We start from the raw sequence: 22,109 nt of genomic DNA, 5'->3' as shown, positions 1-22,109 counted from the left end.
TCTCGCCCATTCTACCCTCCACCCGTGGGACCATGGTGCTCTGCTGAGGCAGGACCAGCCTCAGTGCTCCCCAGTCCTTCCCTGGAGACACACAGGAGGGTCCTGCTGAGTGGCCGGTTCTCCTTTGCTTTTAGATAGCATTGTATTGCCAGGCACTGGCCGAAGCCCGTCAGGATAGCATCTCCACTTTCTCAGGCGTGGATGAGACAGGCTCATAGGTCACGTCCATTCAACCTGCAATTCACTGACCCCATGGAGACTATAAAAAATGCAACTTCAGTTTTGCCAAGGCAGCCTCTAGGTTCTCTAACCTTCCATTTTGACACCTTTCTGTTTGTCACTGAACAGTCTGTTTTCTATGATTACTACCCAGACAGAGCTGGTAACAGAGCTCCCGGAGGAGTCTGGTGACACATTTGGGCCACCATGGTCCCTTTTCAGTCTTCAGTCCATCTTCTGAGCACAGTAGCATAGCTGGTGGGCTTTGTTGCTGTGGGCCTGCGAGGTCAGTGGCGTCATTAGCCATAACTGGCTGCATTTGCATTGGGGTGGGCGGGGTGGGGGGGAGAAGCCAGCTTTACAAGTCGAAGACCTCCTGCCCTTCACAAAGCAGAAAGGAGGTTATGTCAAATGGCTTGTTATCACAAACTGCTGGTGAGTCCCTAGGGTCCTTTAAGAGGCATTCATTAAGTAGCAGAAAGCTCCCGTGCTAAGGCAGAGAAATCCCTGGAACCTGGAAGTGCTGGCAACGTGGGGAAGTGCACTCACTCACCAGCCAATTGGCATGGAAAGACCTGGAGGGAACGTGGGCACTGGTTCAAGTTGGGGCGTGAGGTGAAGGCTCCAGCCATCTTGGGACCCATTTCTAACTTGCCCCATTTTATGGTATGGGGACAATATTACCACTGTGTATTTTAAATAAGGTATATATTTAAACAGCTTTTACATACATTTCCTCAATCCCAATTCTAGCCCAGCATGTGTAGAAGGTGTCTAATATACTAGGAAGTGATATTATCCCCTATTTGTAAATCCATCAGGTTGCAAAAATAGGGCTGATTGCTCTTTCTGCATTACCCATTTAGCCTCAGAATCCTCCCAGTTCCATTCTTTAGGCCAGAGACCAAAGTTTTCGCCTAACCAGGTAGTCAAGAATAGTGAGCAACATGCTCGTGAGGATTATTCCTTTTCACTTGCCCCCCATCCATTTTTTTGTCCTCCTCGTAAAACTCAAAGGTAGGGCCCGGCCGGGCGTGGCTCAGCGGTTGAGCGTCAACCTAGGATCCAGGCGATCAGGGTTCAGTTCCCAGTCAGGGCACATGCCCAGGTCTCGGGCTCGATCCCCAGCCGGGGGCGTGCAGGAGGCAGCCGATCAATGACTCATCATTGGTGTTTCTGTCTCTATCTCTCCCTCTTCTTTCCTCTCTCTGAAATCAATAGATATATTTAAAAAAAAAAAAAAACTCTCAAAAATAGGTAGGTTCTAGAACCACTCATGCCACACTTGAGTGCAACCTTACATACAGCTATTCATCCACTGCCATAGGTGAGCTGTAGTTTATACCGGGTGAGGTCTGATCGAGAATACATGGGGAGCTCAGTGCAGCAGAAGGAAGCAGAGTCCCTTATTTTTATTTTCATGAGCCCACGGGAGACAGGAGAGTGAGGCTCTCCGTATTATTTCCACCACGGTTACCTAGCACCATCCTTTCTCACCATCCTTGAGAGAAGGATTTGGGGAGGAGGGGTCAGAGGTGGGCAGGCTTTGAGAAAGTTGGCTTCGCAGGGTCTTCTAAAGCCTTAGGAGGCCTTAGTGAGACCCAACAAGGGCTCCCCCGCCCCCACCACACCTTTATCTTGGGAGGTTGCTTGAAACAAAGGAGCCAGGGATGGCAAAGACTTTAAATTATTCCGTGATGTGAACTGTTTTTACTTCACTGCTGAAATTCACAGAGATTTGCATTTTAGAACTTTATTTCTCATCTCGGAATAGAAGGATTCTTCATCCGTTTTGAACTGTATGTAGCCTTCATGAGTAGGCAGATGAGAGTGGTTTCTTTTCGTCTCCCTCTTTCCCTCCCTCCTTTCTTTAACCTCACCGCTCCTAAGAGAGAACCTTTGACTTGGTAGCTATGTTAAAAGGAAATCGAATCAGCTATGAGTATAACCTTTCATGTTTGTGCTCTACTTTTACTTTGATTCAAACACATCCTTAGGTTAAGTCATGGGCCTTAACCTCATTTGCTGGGAGCAGGTTTTGCTGGTGAATAACTTGGCTCCTGATACGACATGGGCCCTACCCGAGTGGCTCAGTTGGTTGGAATATTGTCCCTTACACCAAAAGGTTGTGGGTTCCATTTCTGGCCAAGGCACATATCTAGGCTGCAGGTGTACAGGAGGCAACCAATGTTTCTCTCCTTTCCTCTCTCTGAAAATCAATAACAAGTCTTTTAAAAAACATCCTCAGGGAAGATTTTTTAAATTTTTTTTAATTTTTTTATTTTATTTTTTAAAAAATATATCTTTATTGATTTCAGAGAGAGGAAAGGAGAGGGGGAGAGAGAGATAGAAACATCAATGATGAAAGAGTCATTGATCAGCTGCAGCCCGCAACCTGGGCATGTGCCCCGACTGGGAATCGAACCCCGATCGCCTGGATCCTAGCTCGATGCTCAACCACTGAGCCACGCCTGGCTGGGCAGGGAAGATTTTTTTTTAAAAAAAAAAGAAACGAGGTGGGAAGCTGGACAGGACCATAGTGGGAGTCTGAAGGTGCTGCCCTGTGCCTGAGACCTGTCATTTCCGTGGGCCCATAAATGGTTTGTGATCCGTGCGGTCTCTTTGCTCCCTCAGCCAGCCAGTGTGTGTTTACTGAACACCTGCTCTGGGCCAGGCATCTGCAGGCCCTGACCCTATAGTGTCCTGCCCTTGAGAAGTTCAGTCCCCAGGCTGGCCACACAGTGCAGTGCAGCCCAGCCAAGCAGGAAGATACTGGTAAAAGATAAACTAGACAGACTGAGGCGTATTAATTAAGAGTTTATTTGAGCAAAAATTGATTCCAGTCAGTCGGCACCAAACTGGAAGTGGTTAGGAGCCAGGGATAGACTTATAGAAAGTGCGGAAGCAAAGAAAGTGTTACCAGCATTAGGGCTTTTGGGTTCCCCAAGATAGAAATCAAGAGGAAACCCCAGAGAAATTTCCATTCAGATTTTATTAAGCTTGTGCTTGAGCACAGGGGAGGCAGCATAGAGGGAAGGAGAGTCCTCAGAACGGGCTCTAGCGCTGATTGCTTGGCTGGGGACAAGCTGGGAATAAAGCGGGCTTGGTCAAAAGGCGGGGGTTTTTTAAAGGCGAGTTTTTATTTAAAGGGGGGGCTTTTTGTTTGGTTTGTTTTTTGTTTTGTTTTTTAATGTATCTTTATTGATTTCAGAGAGAGGAAGGGAGAGAGAGAGAGAGAAACATCAATGATGAGAGAGTCATTGATCGGCTGCAGCCCGCAACCCGGGCATGTGCCCTGACCGGGAATCGAACCCCGATCTCCTGGATCCTAGGTCAACGCTCAATCGCTGAGCCACGCCCGGCCGGGCAAAGGGGGGCTTTTGAAAAGGCAGGCTTTCAGAATTTTCCATTTCAGGGTCAGGTGACTTCCTTTTCCAGCTGCGCTGCCTGGTAACTACTTCCCTCCTGCCCTATGTGGGCAAGACGGTGGGGAGAACCCAGAGGCAATGTCTTAGCCCAGGGCCTCCAGAAAGCAGGGCCTGAGGCAAAGATTCGAGCATCACTATCTATTGGGGCAGGAGGCGCAAGCCCAGGGCGGTAAGGCCAAGAGAAGTGCCAGACAGTGAAGGAGTGTGTGGCCGTGCCCGCTCCTGCTCACAGCAGCCCCGCGACGCGTGTGGGCACCGGGCACTCGGGTCCCTGAGAGGTGGCAAGGAGGACTCTTCCTCAGCGCACCTAGTCTGCAGAAGAGAAAACACTGGGCACTTTTATTGCCCTGCCCCCTTCCGTTTCCTGCTTCTCGCTGGCCCTGGTTCACCTCACAGGGATCTTGTGCCCCTGTACTTCTGGGGTGCTGTTCGTCCCATGGAGCAGCTTCTTCCCAGTCTGACGGTGGAGGGAAGCCTGGCTGTGTGACACCAAGTGAGAAGAAGAAAGAGGCAACTGGGGAACCTGAGAAGGTCCCTGCATTGTTACCTTTCAGACAAGGAGCTGGGCTCGAGATTATGACAGGCGTTCAGGCAGGAGGGGATGGACACCCATAGGAATGAAGGAGGCTGGTTGTCGAGAAAGATTTACAAGACCTTCATTCATGAGAGTGGACAAGTCAAACCCCAGCCTTTCAAGTAGTTACAACACAGCAGTACGTAGTAAAAGCTTCGATGGCTAGTTTGGGGCAAGGCACACTCGATGGCCTTGTGTGTCTTCAAACATGAGTCACCTTATATATTCATAAAACCTTGGAGTGGACCAAGTTCTGTATTTGTGGGGGGAAAAGGTGGAAGTTACCACTTTAAACATGATTTAAAGTTTATGATGGTCAGAATGAAGGATTTGATCACAAGTGTCAGGACTCTCGCTGCTGAAATGACCGAGCCCAGCTTTACTAGTGGGGGCCAGAGTGGGGTTCGCTGATGCTCAGAACCCAGGGAAGGGCAGGGACGCCCTGGGATTGAGGCGTAACTGGAACTGTGGACCAGGACCCTGCCAGGACGCGGGCTCGCTTACCTTTGACCTTGTCTGGGTGAGGACTTTTTGTTTTCCCTGACTGGAACCTGAACCCCAGTGCAGCAGGATCTACGCGGGCTTCGGCAGCCTGGTTTGGAGCTCGCCGCTGGCCTCTGCGGAGGGATTGCTCTTCCACAGCCACCCCCTCTTTCTGGAGGGAACACCCACCGGCTCAGTGCTCACCAGGTGCTCTCACAGACCAACTCACTCTCGGCAGAGCTGCAGAATTATTATTTTTAAATGGCAAGATGCCATGTGGAGGAGGGGAAATGGTGTCCAGGACGTGAGTGTCTGCACTGGGGAGCAGGGTGGTTGCTGGGGAGAAAAGTGCATAATATCCACTGCGACCGAAAGCTCAGAATACGGCCATTTGCCAAAAAATGTTCCTGCATCCCTAATTCACAAGCAGGAGCAAAGAGCTCCTGGTCCTCCAGTTCTGCACTTTACCCCTCTCCCCGCTGCAGGTTGCACTGTTGTTTTGAATGGAATCGTTTTTCCTGAAGCTCCCTGTTCAAGCTCTGAAAATCTCACTATCAGTTCTGCAAAGGGACCTGCCTCCAGCTGCATCCCAGGCAGTTGGGACATGCTGCAAACACTGCCCTTCTGCTCCCGCACTCTCTTCTTTCTCTCGCATCTAGGCAGACTTAAATTTTAATCAGTTTGGTCAGTTGTTTTTAATGGGAATTTAAGTTGAACTGAGACTGAGAGCATGATGGGGCTGCAAGCTGCTTGGCTTTGACCTTTCAGGGGCATTTCTTGTGGCCAAAGATGGGTGGTGGCATGCTGCACTGTGATGCTCAGCTCCAGGCCCCTTTTAACTGCATGCCAACACATTTGCAGATAATTTTCTTTGACCTTGGTCTCCTAAGTCAGGGTGGGAAAGCTTTCTAGGGGGTGATCTTGCTCCAGTTCTTGGATCAACAGGACACCTAGTTCTGTAAGAGAGGGGCAGGGGTGTGCTGGAAAATGCCCTCCCCCGGCACCCCTCCACACACACACACTCACTTTAGGCCTTCCAGTGGTAAGGGCAAGCAGGGCCATGCTTAATAAGAAACCTTAGCACCCTCTTTCTTAAACACAGAGAATAGAAATGGACATTAAAGAGAGAAGTGGAGGGGATCCTTGGAACCTCTGTTGCAGGAACTGAGCCTGCCAATACTGTGGCAAAGGTACAGACTTTGAAGTCACACAGGCTGCTTTCTGTGCTTTCTTGTTGCATATATTCTTAATTTTTTCATTGTGAAATGTATTATCTATAGCAAATAAACTCACCACCCAGATTTATAGATATTCATATTTTACAGTATTTTTCTTTAACAGAAAAGTGATGTATTACAAATATCATTAAAGCTCCATCCAGCTCCCCAAACCCTCCCTCCCTCCTCAGTAATTACTATGCAGATGTTCGTGTCTGTCATTCCATACTTGGGGCATAGGCTTCTACTTAACTATAAATGTCCATATGTAAAAATATTGTCCGTATGTGTTATATTCAATAGTATTGCTTCACATGATTAAAGAAAAATGGCATTGAGCCCAGCCAGTGTGACTCAGTGGTTGAGCGTCTATCCATGCACCAAGAGATTGCAGGTTTGATTCCTGGTCAGGACGCATGCCCGGGAGCAGGTTTGATCCCCACCAGGTGGTGTGCAGGAGGCAGCCAATTGATGTTGAAGCACTAATGTTTCTGTCACACTCTCCCTCTCCCTCTCCCTTCCTCTCTCTCTAAAATCAATAAAAACATATTTTTTAAAAATGGCATTGAGCCACACAAATACCTTTGCAATCAGTCCCAATGCTGCTGCTTACTTGTAGAAACCATGGGCGAGTTGCATCACCTCTTCCAGCCACACACAGATGGGTTAAGATGCTGGTTGTATTCATCTTGACACAATCCAGGTGAGCGAGGATTGAGACCTGAAGAGGAGGAGACAAATTTGATATTATGGGGCAGAATGAACTGTGCTCGGTGACTAATATGATGTGTGGAATGGCAGGTGTGATTCTTGTACAGGTACCTGACTGGAGAGTAGTGTCAGTCACGGAGATCAGGGCACGGTGGGGCAGTGATGCTGCTGTGGGATAGTGAGGTGTGATGGAGTCCCTTTTCTACTTGTGGGGTTGGAAGTGTCCGCAGCACACTCAGGTAGAGAGGTTCAGGAGGCAGCTGGGTTTTTGGATCTGGAGTTCAAGCACTGGTAGAGAGATTCCTCTTTTGGTTCCTTTAGCACCCAGTGAGCGTGAACTTTGGGAAGGGGGGCAGCTGTGTGAGTGGCTCCCATGTCACCTTTACCTGGAACCCATAATGTGTTTTACTCTTGCCATATGTCTACAGAACTCTGACAGGTGGCACAGGAGACCTGGATGGGATCACCTAGTGGCCATGTCAGTTTCAAAGGTTAGAGTTATGTGTGCAACATTTTTTTCCTTCTAATAACCTGTGTGGTTTCCTTGTTCATGAAATTACTTGCCTTAGTGTTAATAAGTTCCTAGGCTTTATTAGCTCTTGCATTGCTTCTTTGTATTTGCCTGAACTTGCCCCCTTTTTATACATCGGAGAGCCCTGGGGTTGCTGGCAGTACCTGTGTATCCCAGCATATTGCTCCCTTCCCAGGCATTTGGCCTCAGAATCCTAGTCTTGAGTCTGTCTGCAGGGAGTGTTCTTCTCCAGGACAGAAGCCAGGGGACTACTCACGTTCGTCACTCACTACAGACCCAGTTCAGGGCCTTTGGTTCACCATCACTAGTTAGCAGCTGGTTTTCACCGGGAAATGTCTCCTTTTGCTTGAAGGAAAGATGCCTGCCCCTACCCCTACCTCGATCCCAAAAGCCCAGCAAAATGTCCTGGCAGGCCTCCTTTTGGATGAAGGGAATCCACCCAGAGTAGCTCAGGTACCAGTGTGAGGCAGGGGAAAGTTTGGACAGCTGCTCTTATTGTAAAGGTCCAGAAAGACCTGGGAATTGAGGACAGGGAGCCACTGTGGATGGGGTGGGACGGGACCCAGGAGCAGCTTTGAGCCCTGGTTTTCTCTCTTCTTTCTCTGATTTCTCTCCTCTCTCTTCTCTCTTCATCTTTCTTCTTCTCCCTCTCCTTCCCCCCTTCTTTTCTACCCCTCCCTCCCTACCTTCTTTCTCATACTTGCAGGGTGATATCTAGGTCTCACTCTCTGGTCCCTCTTATTATCAACTCTCTGTCCTCCCCTTTCCTTCTTCCTTTCAGCTCTTACCTCACTCGCTTCTCACCTCCACCACCCAAACTGGCAGCTGGCCTATACCTTGGATCTGAACTTGCATCTGGCCTACAATTGCCCAGACTCCAGCACTGAATGGCCTTTTTGCTTGAAAGCCCAAGGCCATCTGGCGGTAATCTCTCTGTTCAGGATTCGGAGCTCCCGAGAGGGAACTGGTTGGCTCAGCTCCTCTTCCTGAGCCTGGACACGCTGTCCCCGGCTGCTTGCCTGCCCAGAAAAGGGTCCCTCTCAGATCAGGTGCAGCCAGGGCCAGTCAGCAATGACAGGGGGTGCGGATGGGCATGAGGCCCTGAGAAGGGGTTTGTGGGAACTAGCACAAGAACTGTGTCCTAGAACCCCTCAAATGAACTTGCACCAGGGTGGTGATCCTAAATTTGGCTCAAGCTCTGGATGGGAAGTCACAGTTTACAAATTGTGTGTCATCACCTCTGCACTAATTCAAGGGTATACATCTCTGAAGTAATGAATTTAGCATCTTCCAGCCACCAAACTCGTCATGAAATTAAACTTTCATTCAAAGTGTTTGTTTTAGTCACATGTCAGGGTGCAGGGGTGGGCTTGGCTGATTCCAGTCATTCTGGAGAACGTGACCTGTACTGTATTTCCGGTCATGAAGATTTGATATGTAATTTGAAACATGTACCCCCAAAGTTGAGAGTCCTTTTTAATATTGGTCACCAAGGCAGTGAATGGCAGAGGGCAGGCGGGCAAGCGCCTGTCCCATCCTGTGAGTTCTGTGGCCACTGGTGCCACCCACCTATGTTCCCTGTGGTCCTAAGTCACAAAACTGGCTATGACTGCATTTGCCTGGAGTGTCTGAGAACAGCCTCAGATGTGGAAACCTTGTCCCACTTCTACACAACTGGAAAACATTATAGAACTGGAACCTTTCAAATTAAAAAAAACAAAAAAAAAACAACAGCCCACAAATCCAGTGTATGCAGCTTAGTCCCAGGGAAACAAGCAGAGGAGGGGACAGTGAGCTTGCTTCCACTTCGAAGGTGGTTTTGATTTAGAAAATGTGCCTCAAAATTCAGTACAGAAAAGAGGCTTTGTTTTGCTGCTAATAAAAGTAAAACTACTCTCGAAGGTTCAGGGCGCATCAGGGTTTACATTTAATCTATGTTCCACTTTGTCTACCTGGATAGTCTTCTCTCTCCAGCTGCGGAATCAATCACTGGATTGTGGGAAACTCTTCTCGTGATGCAAATTAGGTGGGATCCTGTTCTGACAACATGAGTTAATCATCACTAGAAATATTGGCAAGAGCTGGAGATGTTTGTATTCCTCGGGGACAGCTTAGCGTCTCCGGATAAATAAATATTCATGTCCAGCGGATGCCTTCTCTGGCTTTCCTTCCCAAAATTCCCTCGCCCATAGGCAGACCAGTCAAAGGCAAAATGTTGGGTCCCCTGGTAATTTACGAAGCGTGGGTGATACTTGAAAACAATTGGCCTTGAGCTACCACCGGTATTCAGTAATAAGTCTCTGTATATTTCCTCTTGCAAAATTGCACAGTGGCCATATGACCATCTTTACCCCCAGAATCAAGTCAGATTACTTCTGAAAGAAACTTTAGGAGTTGGCTTGGGAAATTCCTGCAGTCTCCATATTGGGAACTCCTACTGTGAGGCCTCCAGCTATGAGACAGGTGGTTACGAGAATGAAAGGAAATGAGGACCCCCTTCTCCTTGTGTCCCCTCTATAGAATAAGAAGATCTACTTGGACACTATTCACACGTACATGGAAGTGCATGCCACCGTCTACGGCTCCAGCACTAAGAATATTCCCAGTTATGTGAAAAACCACGGAATCCTCAGTGGGCGGGACCTGCAGTTTCTTCTCCGAGAAACCAAGGTGAGTTTTTAGTAGTTTTGTAAAAATCCATCAACGATGTTTTCAGGTTTATTTCTGTTGGCACTGAAAATGGGGTCAGAATCTTTCTCTCATGCCTCTTTTCAATGCTGCAATAGCTCTTTAGGTCTTTTCCGGGCAGTGGTTTTCTAGACCAGCTGTAAGGAAAAGTTAGTGAACTGTGGAAGGAGGTTGCTGCAGTGTAAAACTTACTGAGGACCTGCTCTGGCCCAGGCCTCACGAGAGGGGCTGGGGATACGGTGGCAGACAGGAAAGGTGAGGCCCTGTCTCAGACTTTCTGATAGAGCAGCAGCTTTCACAGCAAGCCTGGGGTGCTTAACTCCCCCACCTCCCCAGTCACTGCTATTCAAGAAATCAGTCCCGCAGCTAGCTTTTCCTCGCATATTCTCATTTGGACTGCACATAGAAGAAGTTCAGACGAGGGAAAAGCCCCTTCGGGCTCAAGGAGCAGGGGAAGATATTGTGAGATATAAGAGATGAGAAACAGATGGGGTGTTGGTGCACCTGGCATTGGGGACAGACAGGAGTGAGCCAGGTGCTGGAGGCGGAGAGGATGCCTTCAGGAGAGGGCCGGAAACCAGCCCAGCTAGTCTAACCCGGTGTTGGGTAATAGTGGAAGATGAAATCTGATGAGGGGCTGAGGGGCTGATTGTCACGGACAGAAACGGTTCAGACCATGTGGTGCAGGGGCACAGGGAGCTGGGGAGCCATTGACGGAGGACTGTTTCAGTGGCGTGATGGGCATGTTTGTTTTGACGCTGTGGGGAATCTGCCCAGCGTCTACCGTGGAAATACCAAGTGAAACTGGGGGGGTTTGCAAATAGACTAGAGTTTGGTTTCAAAGGGTTGGTCATGTATTAGGTAAGCTTTCTGATGTTTATTGTTAAGCTTTCATTTATGAATATTACAGATATTGACCGAGCAGCTTCTATGGGCCAGCCTTGTACAAGGGATACAGGGTGAGGAAAACAAGAGGATCTTGGCCTCATTGTTTCAAGGATAAAAAGCTCATTATCATAGTGAATTTTACAGCTCTGGCCCTGACTGAATGTGTTTTCATTCCCAAGGTAGGGGAGGGAGGTTGAGTGGATGAACTTACGTGGCCTAATAGGGATCTGTAATCGTTGTGTGATACTCCAGTTTTGGAAAGTGTGTTCACATATGCTGTCCTGTTTAATTCTCACAACGGCCTTCAAAGGTAGGCAGGGCAGGTACTGTCGTTAACTTTATTGTCAACATGAGGAAGCAGACCAAACAGTTGGGCTTGCACACAGTCCCTGAGGTCATCTACAAGTGACCCTAACGCATGACTTTTTTATTGCAAATTAAAGCTCTGCTGGCTCCTGACGCACCATCCTCATGAACAAACACTCACACATCTAATGGATAATCCCCAGCCCAACAACATGCACCTCTTTTCTGCCTCAGTTTTTCCATGTGTAAATGCATTCGACCATTTCTACCTCCCAGCCATGTGATGGCGTGAATAAACTAGTTTGATAAGTTATTTATCTCCTTGGCCAACGGTATGTTTGGTTTTTTGTTTTGTTTTGTTTTTTAAATACATTTTTATTGATTTTAGAGATAGAGGAAGGGAGAAGGAGAGAAACTGTTTATCAGTGTGAAAGGTAAACATCCATTGATTGCCTCCCTACACACCCCGACCGGTACTGAACCAGCAACCTGGATATGTGACCTTTCTGTGCTCAAGATGACACTTAACCAACTGAGTCACTCTGGCCAGGGCTGGTTGTTTTAATTAGGACTTGATTTCCTTACAAGGTCATCCATAGCCTGATGACTGACACCGGGAACTTCGGTGCATTCCCAGCTTGCACTGTTTACTTCCCATTCATTCACCTTCTGTCCTGGGAGATATTTTAGAGTTATTAGAACGTGTGGGCTCTCTAGTGCCAATACTGTTTTTCCATTTGCCTCATTTTACTTTTCCCCTCATAGGTTGTGGAAGAAGCTCAAGCTCCTTTCAAATTATCTTTGGCAACACTGGTTTTCAGCAGTCTGTCATTGCTGTCCCACACACTTCTATTAACCCAACCTTCGTAAATGTCTTACTCAGCCTTGCAAATTTTAAGAGAGCTCTTACTTACCTGCCATCCATTTACCTGTCAGGGAATGGGAAATAGGCTGAGGCTGAGGCCCCTAGATCCAGGGAGGAAAAGGGCAGAGGCCTGGAAAGCCCAGGCCACTGTGTGGGAGACTGCCTAACAAACAAGGGTTGCAACTTGCATTTTGAGTTTGAGTTTCAAGGATATATTTATCCTTGAAAAACTGGTGCCGTTACAGGATGTCACTGGTCCCATTTTGTATTGCCTGTTTAGCTGTCTGGAATATATTAAAGTACTTCTATTAGAATTATGGCTAAAACAGTTGGAAAATATGATGAAAATGAGGCAGTGTACTGCCGAGACACCCCCCTAACCCCCCCTTACACCCAGAACATAGCAGCAGGCACTAAAATGAATGAATCTTGGGCTTCAAAATAATGACACTAAAGACCAGTCAGGCTTTGCATATATAACCCTCTCTGCCTCTAACCCCTTTCTGTGTGTCTCTGAGCAATTTAAAGGCAATTTATTCCAACCTGCATTGGAAGCGGAGAACTGAAGATGCAGAAGAGCCACTGAAGACGGAATGAATGGCTTTTAGGCTCGTTACAGGAGAGGGAAGCAACCCTGGCGCTCCTCAAGGTTTAGAGACAGCCCGAAATGATTGATGCTTAATCAGCTTCTGACTCATTATTTTTCTTTATGAGCCATCTTTGAATCTGCACCAAGCCCAGGAAACCCTGTGCTCAGCAGAATTTTGTCCCGGCGTGCGTGCCATTAGGGCTCAGGTGTCATTAGCAGGCTCCAGCTGCAGGGCGCCCAGGAAGACAGGAGGAATTCAGTGTGGCACCGAAATTGGGCTGAAAGAGCTGGGAAGCCGTTGACCCTGAAGGACTCTTCTAATAGGCATATAAATTCGTATGGATTAATTATTTATCAGAGAACCACAGACAAGTCATTGAGTCCAGCAGACTCCAGGAGTGTAGCCGGCCAGCAGATAAGCACTGTTTTTGCTTTTGTTTAAGCCCCCATCTCTTTCAATGTGATTTCTTCTTTCTCCTTCCTAATTTTAATTCTTCATGCCCACTCCTCCTGGTCTTACCATGGAAGCTCCTTATCGAATGGGTGTTTCGCCCCCTACACTGGGATGAAGGAATATTTGGAGGGAGCCAGAACAGGTACCCACCCCCCCTTGCTACAGCAAACACAGAACAAATTCTGGCCGTGGGAAACCAGAAAGGAGCTGCTGCTGCTCGTGCTGTTGCTGGACCTTCCTCCACCCAAACCTCCACTCATTCCCCTCCAACCCCGGGGGGTCATGATGCCCCTGTTCCCTCGCCGTGTGAGCTCACAGCTTCCCTGTGGGGCTCACCTAGAAGCTTGGGCAGGGTTGGAAGGTACGCAGTGTGTACTGTCACTGTTCATTCCACCCTCACGTCTGACTCCCCCCCTACCCCCAGTCAACTGGCTCTTCCCACAAGCTTGGGTGAGGTTGCACAGCCTTTGTCAGAAACCCAGGGCTGAGAGAGCCACCCCAGGAGAACCCGACTCATGCAACTCCATGGTGACAGAGGGCTTTGCTTGTTCCACTTGCAAGCATGTTCTCAGTGCCTAGAACAGTGCGTGGCTTGTAGAAGGCCTTCAGATCATTACGAAGGAAGGAAGGAGTCAAGAGGAAATCGATTCGCCATCTGGGACCTTGGAGCCACGCCCTCTAGGAGTGATTTCTGGCTTTTCTCATACATGACACACCTGGGTCTCCAAGGTCTCCCCAGCAAAGGATACTTTCCTTCTGATACCCCTGGCCTGCCTCTCCATGGCCCTGTGACAGAACCCAAGAACTTGCTTGCTGACGGAACAGTCCACCTTCCATTTCTATTTCAGACATGGACGTGCTCGCCCGCAGGCAGTCAGGCAGTTTTCATCCTAGTGACCAGAACTGTACCTAAGTTATTCTTGTTCCAACTAGATGGAGAAAAATTTGCATACACATACATTTCTCTCTCTCCCCCTCCCACATATGTAGAATGCAGGGTGTATAGAGAGACCTGTCTGACTTCCAGACAAAAGCATATCCCCACACCCAGATACACATGAAACGCCCAGCATCTCCTCACAGACACACTTGATTGCTGGAAAAATCTGACTTATTAGTATTTATTCCTTTGTTCATTTATCTGACAAATGTGTATTAAGAACTGAATGTGTTCCAGGACTTACTTTAGGCACTTCTGACAGAGATGACTAAGGCAGTTTTGCCCGCAGTGAGTATGCAGGTGCTGGGGAGGAGACAAACAAGTAAACAGGTAACTATAACTATGCGAAAATTACACAGGTAGGAGTAGAAATAATAAAAAATAGCAATACCAAGATAAACCCTCCCCATGGAGCTGTGTGCAGGGTCAGCCTTTCAGTTAGGTAAGATGTTGCTCTGTGGCTGGTGAAGTCGTGAAATAATGGGGTGAGGCTGCTGTGGGGCACAGGAGTCGATCGTCAGTCACTCTTGATGCGCTTGACATGCTGATTTTATCATGGTGCCTGTGACCACAGTGTTTTACTACAACAGTCATTTTCTCTAATCCTTACCTATGATAAGGCCCTCTGTGAATTAGAAAGTCCTCTGATCTCAGTACCACTGGAACCCATCTTAATGTGGTGGCCACAGGCTTGTTGAGCACCTCACTGTTGGGAGCCGAGGGGTCAGCCTGGTGTGGCATTCAGGTGAGAGATGGATGGTCAGAGAATGTTCTTCCAAGGACTTGATGCCCGCGCTGTCCTTTGATGGGAAGTCTTTCATGCCGGCATAGCTGGAGACGGTGAGCACTTCGGTTCTAAATTTATCCGAATATCCTCTTATTCTCCCTTTGCTGTCTACAATGCAAATTGTAAATCCACTTGATTCTGTGCCGCACCTTCCAGATGACCGCAGCGCAGAGAGTTTGGGTTTGGCGATGATGATTGTGATTCATTTTGTCTTGTTCTGAAAGTCCACTTAGGAGAGTTGTCTTTGTCTCCTGGCCCCTCTGGCTCTTTACGAGAGAATTTTCAGGTAGTGTCGGTTAGGGGCTGGGGGAAGCCACGAGAGAGTGTAGCCAAACCCATCTGGGAGAGAATTTGGCTGCTGCTGTGTCTCCTCGGCATTGGGGGCAGAAGGGAGGATAGCTACATGAAGCCATCACCTAGCAGGAAAATAAATGTCCCCAATGCCTAGTTATTGTGTGGATTCTTTTTAAAGATATAAAAGGGATGACAAATATATAATGATTCCCGATCATCATATGAAGAACAAATAAGGCTTAGCAAGAGCACGTGGCTTGTGGGACTGGCCTTTCCATGGGGCAGTCACTATAAACCATGTCCTCTCTCCCCCGATGGATGTCCCTCCCTTTCTTTTCAGTCCAGGTACGTTATGAAACAGTGAGAACTCGCAAATATACATACAGTACAAGGTCATGTATATGTAGCTGCGTGAAGTTGAGTCTGGTTGTGAACTTGGACTCCTGTTAACTAAGCATTTACTGAGTGCCAAGCTTTAGAAGATACCCTTTCCACGAAATATGTCATTTAATCTTCATAGCAGCCCCATGAAATATAGCAGTTTCCCCCATTTTACACATGAAAAGCCAGGTTTGGAGAGCTGTGTTACCTTGGCCAGGGTCCCAGAGCCGGAGAGAATAGATGATGATGAATGGGCCTTTAGAATCTATAGGAAGAGGCATGTAACAGTTTCCCACAGTTACAGAACCTAGGCTATGAGGGAGCTAAGGTGGGAGCCCTGGTCGCCCAGGCCCCGGAGGCTGTGCTGTGCTGTGAACCATCGCATCGTCCTGGTCGCTTCGTGCCCGTAATAAATTTAATGGATAAGCTGAGGTCGATTCACTGCTCAAACTCCCTCCTGAGCCACCCACCAGCTTATTAAAACTAGCTTATTAAAACTAGTCAGTAAAGTGTAAGTTGACTGTAAATTTCTTATTTTGGATTATCTTTGATGTTCGTCATCAGAAGTGTCTGGGAACTGACCAAACCCGTGGCCTCTTCCTAGGAACCACCTTTTTCCAAGTTTAAAGGATTATTTGTTAATGGCTCCACTTAGAAGGTAAAGACAATTCCGTTTCTCCCCTCATGTACAGTAAGCATCTGAGTGGCCTCATTGAGACTCTGTCGATGTACAGGAGTGCCCCAGCCTTGTGCCATGAATAAGACATATGGCGCGTCATCTGCTCTCTCTTGCTTGGTATTAGTTCAGAAATTTAACTTTAGAGCATGTAATCCTTCTGTTTAGAAATGCGCATTGATGGAGCCAGAGTTGCAACCTGGAGCTGTTCTGTCATCTGGAATATGCTCATTAGGTTCTGGCTTCTGACGGCCAGATGAAGTATAAATAAAAGATGCCCGGTTTCCTCCTGATGAGTTAAGCCCCTGCACTTGAATGCATTCTGGTAGTGTGTGCCCTGCCCCCATGCTGAGGACATCTGAAAGTGGGCAGAACAACAGGAAGAGTGGGGATGCAGGGGAAAGTAATTCAGGGTGGTTAAGGTACCAGTGTGTGACAAAGCCATGAGCACTCGGAAGTTTACGGATTGAATGCCCTTCGGTGGTGATAACTCACTCTACCCTGCCCTGTTGTCATTTAAACCTCAAGTATGCCATTTCACCTTAATGCATCTGTCCATTATAATGTCACAGGAAATGAGTGCACAGGAAGCAAGAAAAATTTTGCTTATTGACAGAACAAAAAATTGTTTTGCGTTTCCCACTAATGCGTTTCCTGCATTTCTAATTAGTGTGATGAAAAAACTCATTGCCAAGGAATTGTGTGGTATTTGCTTAAGCTTCATTCTAAAATTGTGAGGCTTGGGAGAGTTAGCCCAGAGTGTTTACTTCATGTGCACTGAGATAGTCCAATGCCAGCAGGTTAGAAGCGATGGTGCAAATTGTTATTCAGATATAATTAAACCTAGGTCACATTCAAGCCCATTAAGCAAGAGCCTCAAATCCTTTTAATTAATGGGTTCAGATTGGTTGGTCTGAAGGAGCTAATTAAATTTTTTCCAGGATTTTGTATGTAAATAGACAAACATTGTGCTTCTTGCATTTCCTCCAGACTTGTTTGCAATTTGGAGTTGATGAAGGTATCAGCGCTTAGTGGCAGGCCCCGATTCTCAGAGGCCAGAAAACACGCAGCTCCAGGGCTCCGATTAAGCCCATCTGCGTGGAAACTTCATCTGCATCTTCCAGCACCTTTCTCCTCAAAGGGATCTGGAAGCCCTATGCCTTCCTGTGCCCAACCTCGCCTCATAGAAGTCATCTTTCCCCAGGGCAGCTGGTGCATTCTCTCCCAAATTGGATGGGGAGGGCAGGTCACAGAAATCAAGGCCTCAAGGATGGTAACCCTGGATTCTTCATATTTAACAAAGCTGGGCTGTCTTGGGCCTGGTGCTTCCCCATTTCCTTCCATTTCTTCTGCTGCTGTCCCCCATGCCCCTACCCGAGGCACACGCTCAGGCCACACCCTGTACACACATCCTCTCCGCTAATCCCACTCCTGTTAGCTTCAGAATAAGACCCAGGAACAGCTTGCAGGGGCATGGAGATGGACCCTATATCCTGCAGTTTGCAGGCTCCTGCTGCCACATTCCCCCCCCCCCCCCCCCCCCATGCTTCCAGTGGTCTGCCCTAGAGAAATGACCCAGCCAGCCGTGGGAGCTCTGCTGGCCTCTCAAAGCCTCTTTCCTTTTTAAACGCCCCCCCCATCCCCCACAACGCCTTCATGGATGTTTCTGATGGTGTAACCAGTCTTCTCAAGGTTTGTAGGAAATGAAAGGTTATTCCTCCAAACAATAAAATGGTTAAGTACCTTGTTCTGTGCAAAAGAACATAACAGTTACAGGATAGGGAATCGCTCCCAAAAAGCAGAGATTTTAGTTTCTCGCCAAGGAAAAATCCCTGCAGGGGTTGCATGAATCTCCACTATGTCCAGTGTGGGCCATGCTCAGTGTTCAGTCCAGTAATTGCGTGCCCAACACACACATTCTGCATCTTCCATTGTTGCCCAGGGAACTGGGCAGCCTGGACTCAGGGCTCTCTAGGCAGAACTGTTCTAAATAATCGTTCAATTAAAGCAGCTGCAAAGGCAGGATTGCTGGGGAGAGGGCCGGGGAAAGAGAGGCAAGAGTGCAGCCATATCCAGTTCTGCAGTATCTTCCCTTAAGGGCCTGGCTCCTGTAGGTGTTCCTCAGTGTGATGGCAGGAGAGGATGCCCTGGGGCCCAGTTCTCCTTTGTCCCTTGCTGTGCCTCTGGAGACAGTGATTTCAGCCCTGGCCTGTGATGTGGGTGGGGAGAGCACACATCTCACCAAGCCCAGACTTGGACCCTGCCGGTCAGGAACCCACAGCTCCCTGGCACTGTGAAATACCCCATGGTGAGGCATTTCTGTGAGATGTTTCATTTCTGGACCCAGGAATCAGTGCCACAGACCGGCAGCAAGTCCCCTTTGTTGCAGCCTCTCTCGGCTGCAGTTGCTGCGAGGAGTCTGGAGGTGTGTTTTTGCTGCCATCTATTGTCTGCTGTGGGAAAAGCACGCAGTTCGCGTGCTGGAGAAGGGAGCAGCCTTGTCCACTTCGCAGCTGGGCACCCTGTCCCCACCCTGCGGGAAAATAAAAACCAAGATGTTGGTGTCCCAAAGTGAAAACCCCATTATGAAAGCCTGTGTTTACTGACCTGCCATCATTTTAAAGCAGCTCCATTTGAACTGTGATCACACTACCAAGTGACCTTGCTGTCCCTCTGCCCAGCATCCCTGAAAGGGTCTATTGTTCCTTTGGTTCAGAGAAGAAACCTTCTGTTTAGTTAAGCAAGTGTTTTTCCAATCATGTCTCCTGGTGAGTTACAGAAAGATTATTGTTGGGTCTTGGTTTTTGTTGTTGTTGTTTTCCTTTTAATGCCCTCACTCTCCAACCCCCTCAACTGCCTGTTTCAACACTTCTTTACTTTCTTTAGCAAAGGAGAACATGAGGACCCAAGCAGCTCATGAGCCCAGAAAGGTCCCGCGCCCTACTGTCCACTGACCTCTCTTCGCCCCGTCCCCCAGGGCCTGGGAGCCTTCCAGACTTTCTGAGGCTCCCACAGGAGTGGAGCACAGAATAGCCCCCTGTGAGCCAGGGACACCAGTTCTGAGTGCTGTGTTTACATGCTGTGCTTTTCTCTCTCGCAGTTGTTTGTTGGCCTCGGGTTCCCGTACGAGGGCCCAGCTCCCCTGGAGGCCATTGCAAATGGATGTGCTTTTCTGAATCCCAAGTTCAACCCACCCAAAAGCAGCAAAAACACGGACTTTTTCATTGGCAAGCCAACTCTGAGAGAGGTAAGCATCCTTAATATCCTTCAACTTTCCATGACATGATAATAGCTATTTATTGAGCGCTGGGAGCCCATTCAAGCTCATAGCCTTGGACAGTAGGTGTTACTGACTTCATTTGACATAGTTGGGTGGAGGGAGGGATTGCAGAGGCCCAGAGATGAAGGTCGTGATGACATCCTGTAGCTAGGTAGTGGCAGAGCCAGGATTTGAATCCATTTCTGCCCCTCAAAGTGTGGGATTTTTTCACTCTGCCCAAACTCTCTATCTTAATTCAGACATCTCCAGCTGAATGAGCTGACCTCAGATTTTCTGAATATTTAGTTATGGAATAAGGAAGTCAACTGTCTAACAGGTATTTATGAAGGACCTACTCTCCATGATGAGCTGTGGGGAGTAAAAAATGGGCTGTGAGGTGTTTGAAGAACCATCACTCTTGAGAAACAGGATGTGTCATGGGTGTGAAGCGATGTGCCTGGTATGTGAGCTCACCGTCAGCAGGCACCTCCCTGAGAAGCAGTCCTGGCATTGCTCAAGCCCTTTGCAGAAGCTTTGTTGGAATTGCCTTCAGAGATCCTCTTGATAACCCACAGCGGGTGATGAATCACCATTGGAGGCAGTCAGATTTGATTTGGGGCAATAAACAGAAATCCTTTAGAGCATGTGAGTGATCAAGCTGCGTGTTTCTGCATCTGTTCAGACATAGGTGTGTGCAAGAAACCACGAGATTGATTTTTTATTATTCTGATGTAGTTAATACGTGGCCATGTGGGCTGCTGGTGAGGAGGAAGCCTGACTGTTGGCGTCAGCACTGTGCCCTTGTCCTTTGGGGCCGTCTCCTGGGATCACGCTGCCGGGCAGCCCTCCCTGGCATAGCGGCACATAGCAGCACTGTTAAAGCATACGGTGCTCAATTCTGCCGCTTCTAAACATTTCTGGGTTGATTCTCTCCACCCCCAGGCCCGAAATACTACATAAAATGCATTTTCCGTGACTATTCTTGACTGATCAGCGATCTTACCAATTCACAGAGTTGATTATTTTGAGAATTCTTTCCTCAGTGCTCCCAATTGTTGCTGAAATGGCCAAAGGAGATGGAGGAAGAGCAGCAAGGTCTGTGGGCTATCCTCAAAAACATGAACCTGGAGCCCAGGTAGCCTGGGGCCAGGCCTCACTGTGTGTGTTCACTTGCTCAATTTCCCTTCTGCTAATAATAAATTTAAATTCTTCATTTTGGGGAGCGGCTTCTTTCTGGGAGGTCATCCTCAGCAACACTCATGCACACCTGTGTGCCAGGGGCTGCGGGAACGCGCAGTCTTTGGAAAGGTTTGAGAACATCTGGATTAGGAATCTCTGCTTTAGCGTGTGACTGACTGCTTTAAAACTTTGGCACTTGGGTTAGGAAATCTGAGATAACAAATCTCCATGTTTTAATTTAGGTGAAGGAAATCTCAGAAGTTCTATTTCTGCTCACATTGTATAATTATATGTAATTTCTACGCTTCCCCCCCCTTTTTTTGTGATAAAATATATATAATGTAAAACTGACTATTTTAATGATCTTTAAATACACAATTCACTGGCATTAACTACATTCACAGTGTTGTCCAACCATCACCACTCTTTGTTTCCAGAACTTAAACAGAAACTCTGTACCCACTGAGCAGTAACTTCCCGTTCTCCCCTCTCCACAACCTCCTGCTATTCTTTCTGTCTCTATAAACTTACATATTCTAGATACCTAACGTGAGTGGAATTAAACAGTATTTGTCCTTTCGTGACTGGCACATTGCACTTAGCATAGTGTTTTCAAGGTTTGTTCATGTTGAAGCATGTGTCAGAATCCTTTCGTTTTAAGACTGAATAATATTCCACTGCTTGGCTAATGCCACATTTTATTTTCCCATTCTTGGTTTGTTTTGTTTTTCCCTTTTCGTCTTTTGTGAACAGTGCTCCTCTGAACATCGGTGTACAGCTATTTCCTTGAGTCCTTGCTTTCTTTCACTTCTCTGGGATATATACCTACAAGTGGAATTGTTGGAACTTACCTTTTTTTTATTTTGAAGTAATTTTAGTTTTCACAAAAAGTTGCAAAAATTTCAGAGTTTGGGTATATCCTTCATTCGGCTTCCTCTAATGGTAACAAATTACAAAACCATGGTACAGTTATCAAAACTAAGAAATTAACCTTGGGGCCATACTATTATCTAAACTGTAAACTTTATATGGACTTCACCAGATTTTTCAGTAGTATCCTTTTTATGTTCTAGGACCCAGTCCAGAATCACACATTGCATGTAATTGTCACATCTCCTCAGGCTCCCCCAATCTGTGACAGTTCTTCAGCCTTGCATTGTCATTCATGACCTGGAACTTTTGAAAGAGTGCTAGTCAGTGTTTTGCACATGCTGTCCCTCCGTTTGGACTTGGCTGACATATTCTCATGATCAGTGTGAGGGTTACACATTTTTGGCAATAATACCACAGAAGTGACTGCCCTTCTCAGTGTATCATGTCAGGGGTGCATCGTGTCAATATATCTTGTCACAGGTGATGTTCACCTTGATCACTTGGGTAAGGTAGTAACTATAAAGTAATAGTAACTGTAAGGCTGCTATTTGCCTTTAAACTGGGGAAAATACTTTGAGACTGTGCAAGCATCCTGGTTCTCCTCAAACTTTTGCCTATTTGTTTATTTTTTTATAATCCTCACCTGAGTATATGTTTTTTATTGATGAGAGAGAGAGAAACATCGATGTGAGAGAGAAATATCGATCGGTTACCTCCCGTATGTGCCCGACCAGGGATCGAACCCACAGCCTTTTGGTTATGGGAC

General features: G+C 47.4%; 1 protein-coding gene across 7 annotated transcripts in view; it reads left to right on the top strand.

Moving 5' to 3' along the window:
• MGAT5 (alpha-1,6-mannosylglycoprotein 6-beta-N-acetylglucosaminyltransferase) overlaps nt 1–22,109 on the top strand; it is a 309,086-nt gene that overhangs the window by 264,275 nt on the left and 22,702 nt on the right. For all 7 annotated transcript variants that reach the window (XM_016206246.2, XM_087819890.1, XM_087819887.1 and 4 more), the window contains exons 13-14: nt 9,685–9,834; nt 19,133–19,279. In XM_016206246.2, coding sequence (XP_016061732.1) covers nt 9,685–9,834; nt 19,133–19,279 — 297 coding nt within the window. The remainder of the gene's footprint in view (nt 1–9,684; nt 9,835–19,132; nt 19,280–22,109) is intronic.

The sequence above is a fragment of the Miniopterus natalensis genome, chromosome 8 (genome assembly GCF_054644295.1).
Source record: "Miniopterus natalensis isolate mMinNat1 chromosome 8, mMinNat1.hap1, whole genome shotgun sequence".
Lineage (NCBI taxonomy): Eukaryota > Metazoa > Chordata > Mammalia > Chiroptera > Miniopteridae > Miniopterus > Miniopterus natalensis.
This window is presented reverse-complemented; position numbering and strand designations above follow the sequence as displayed.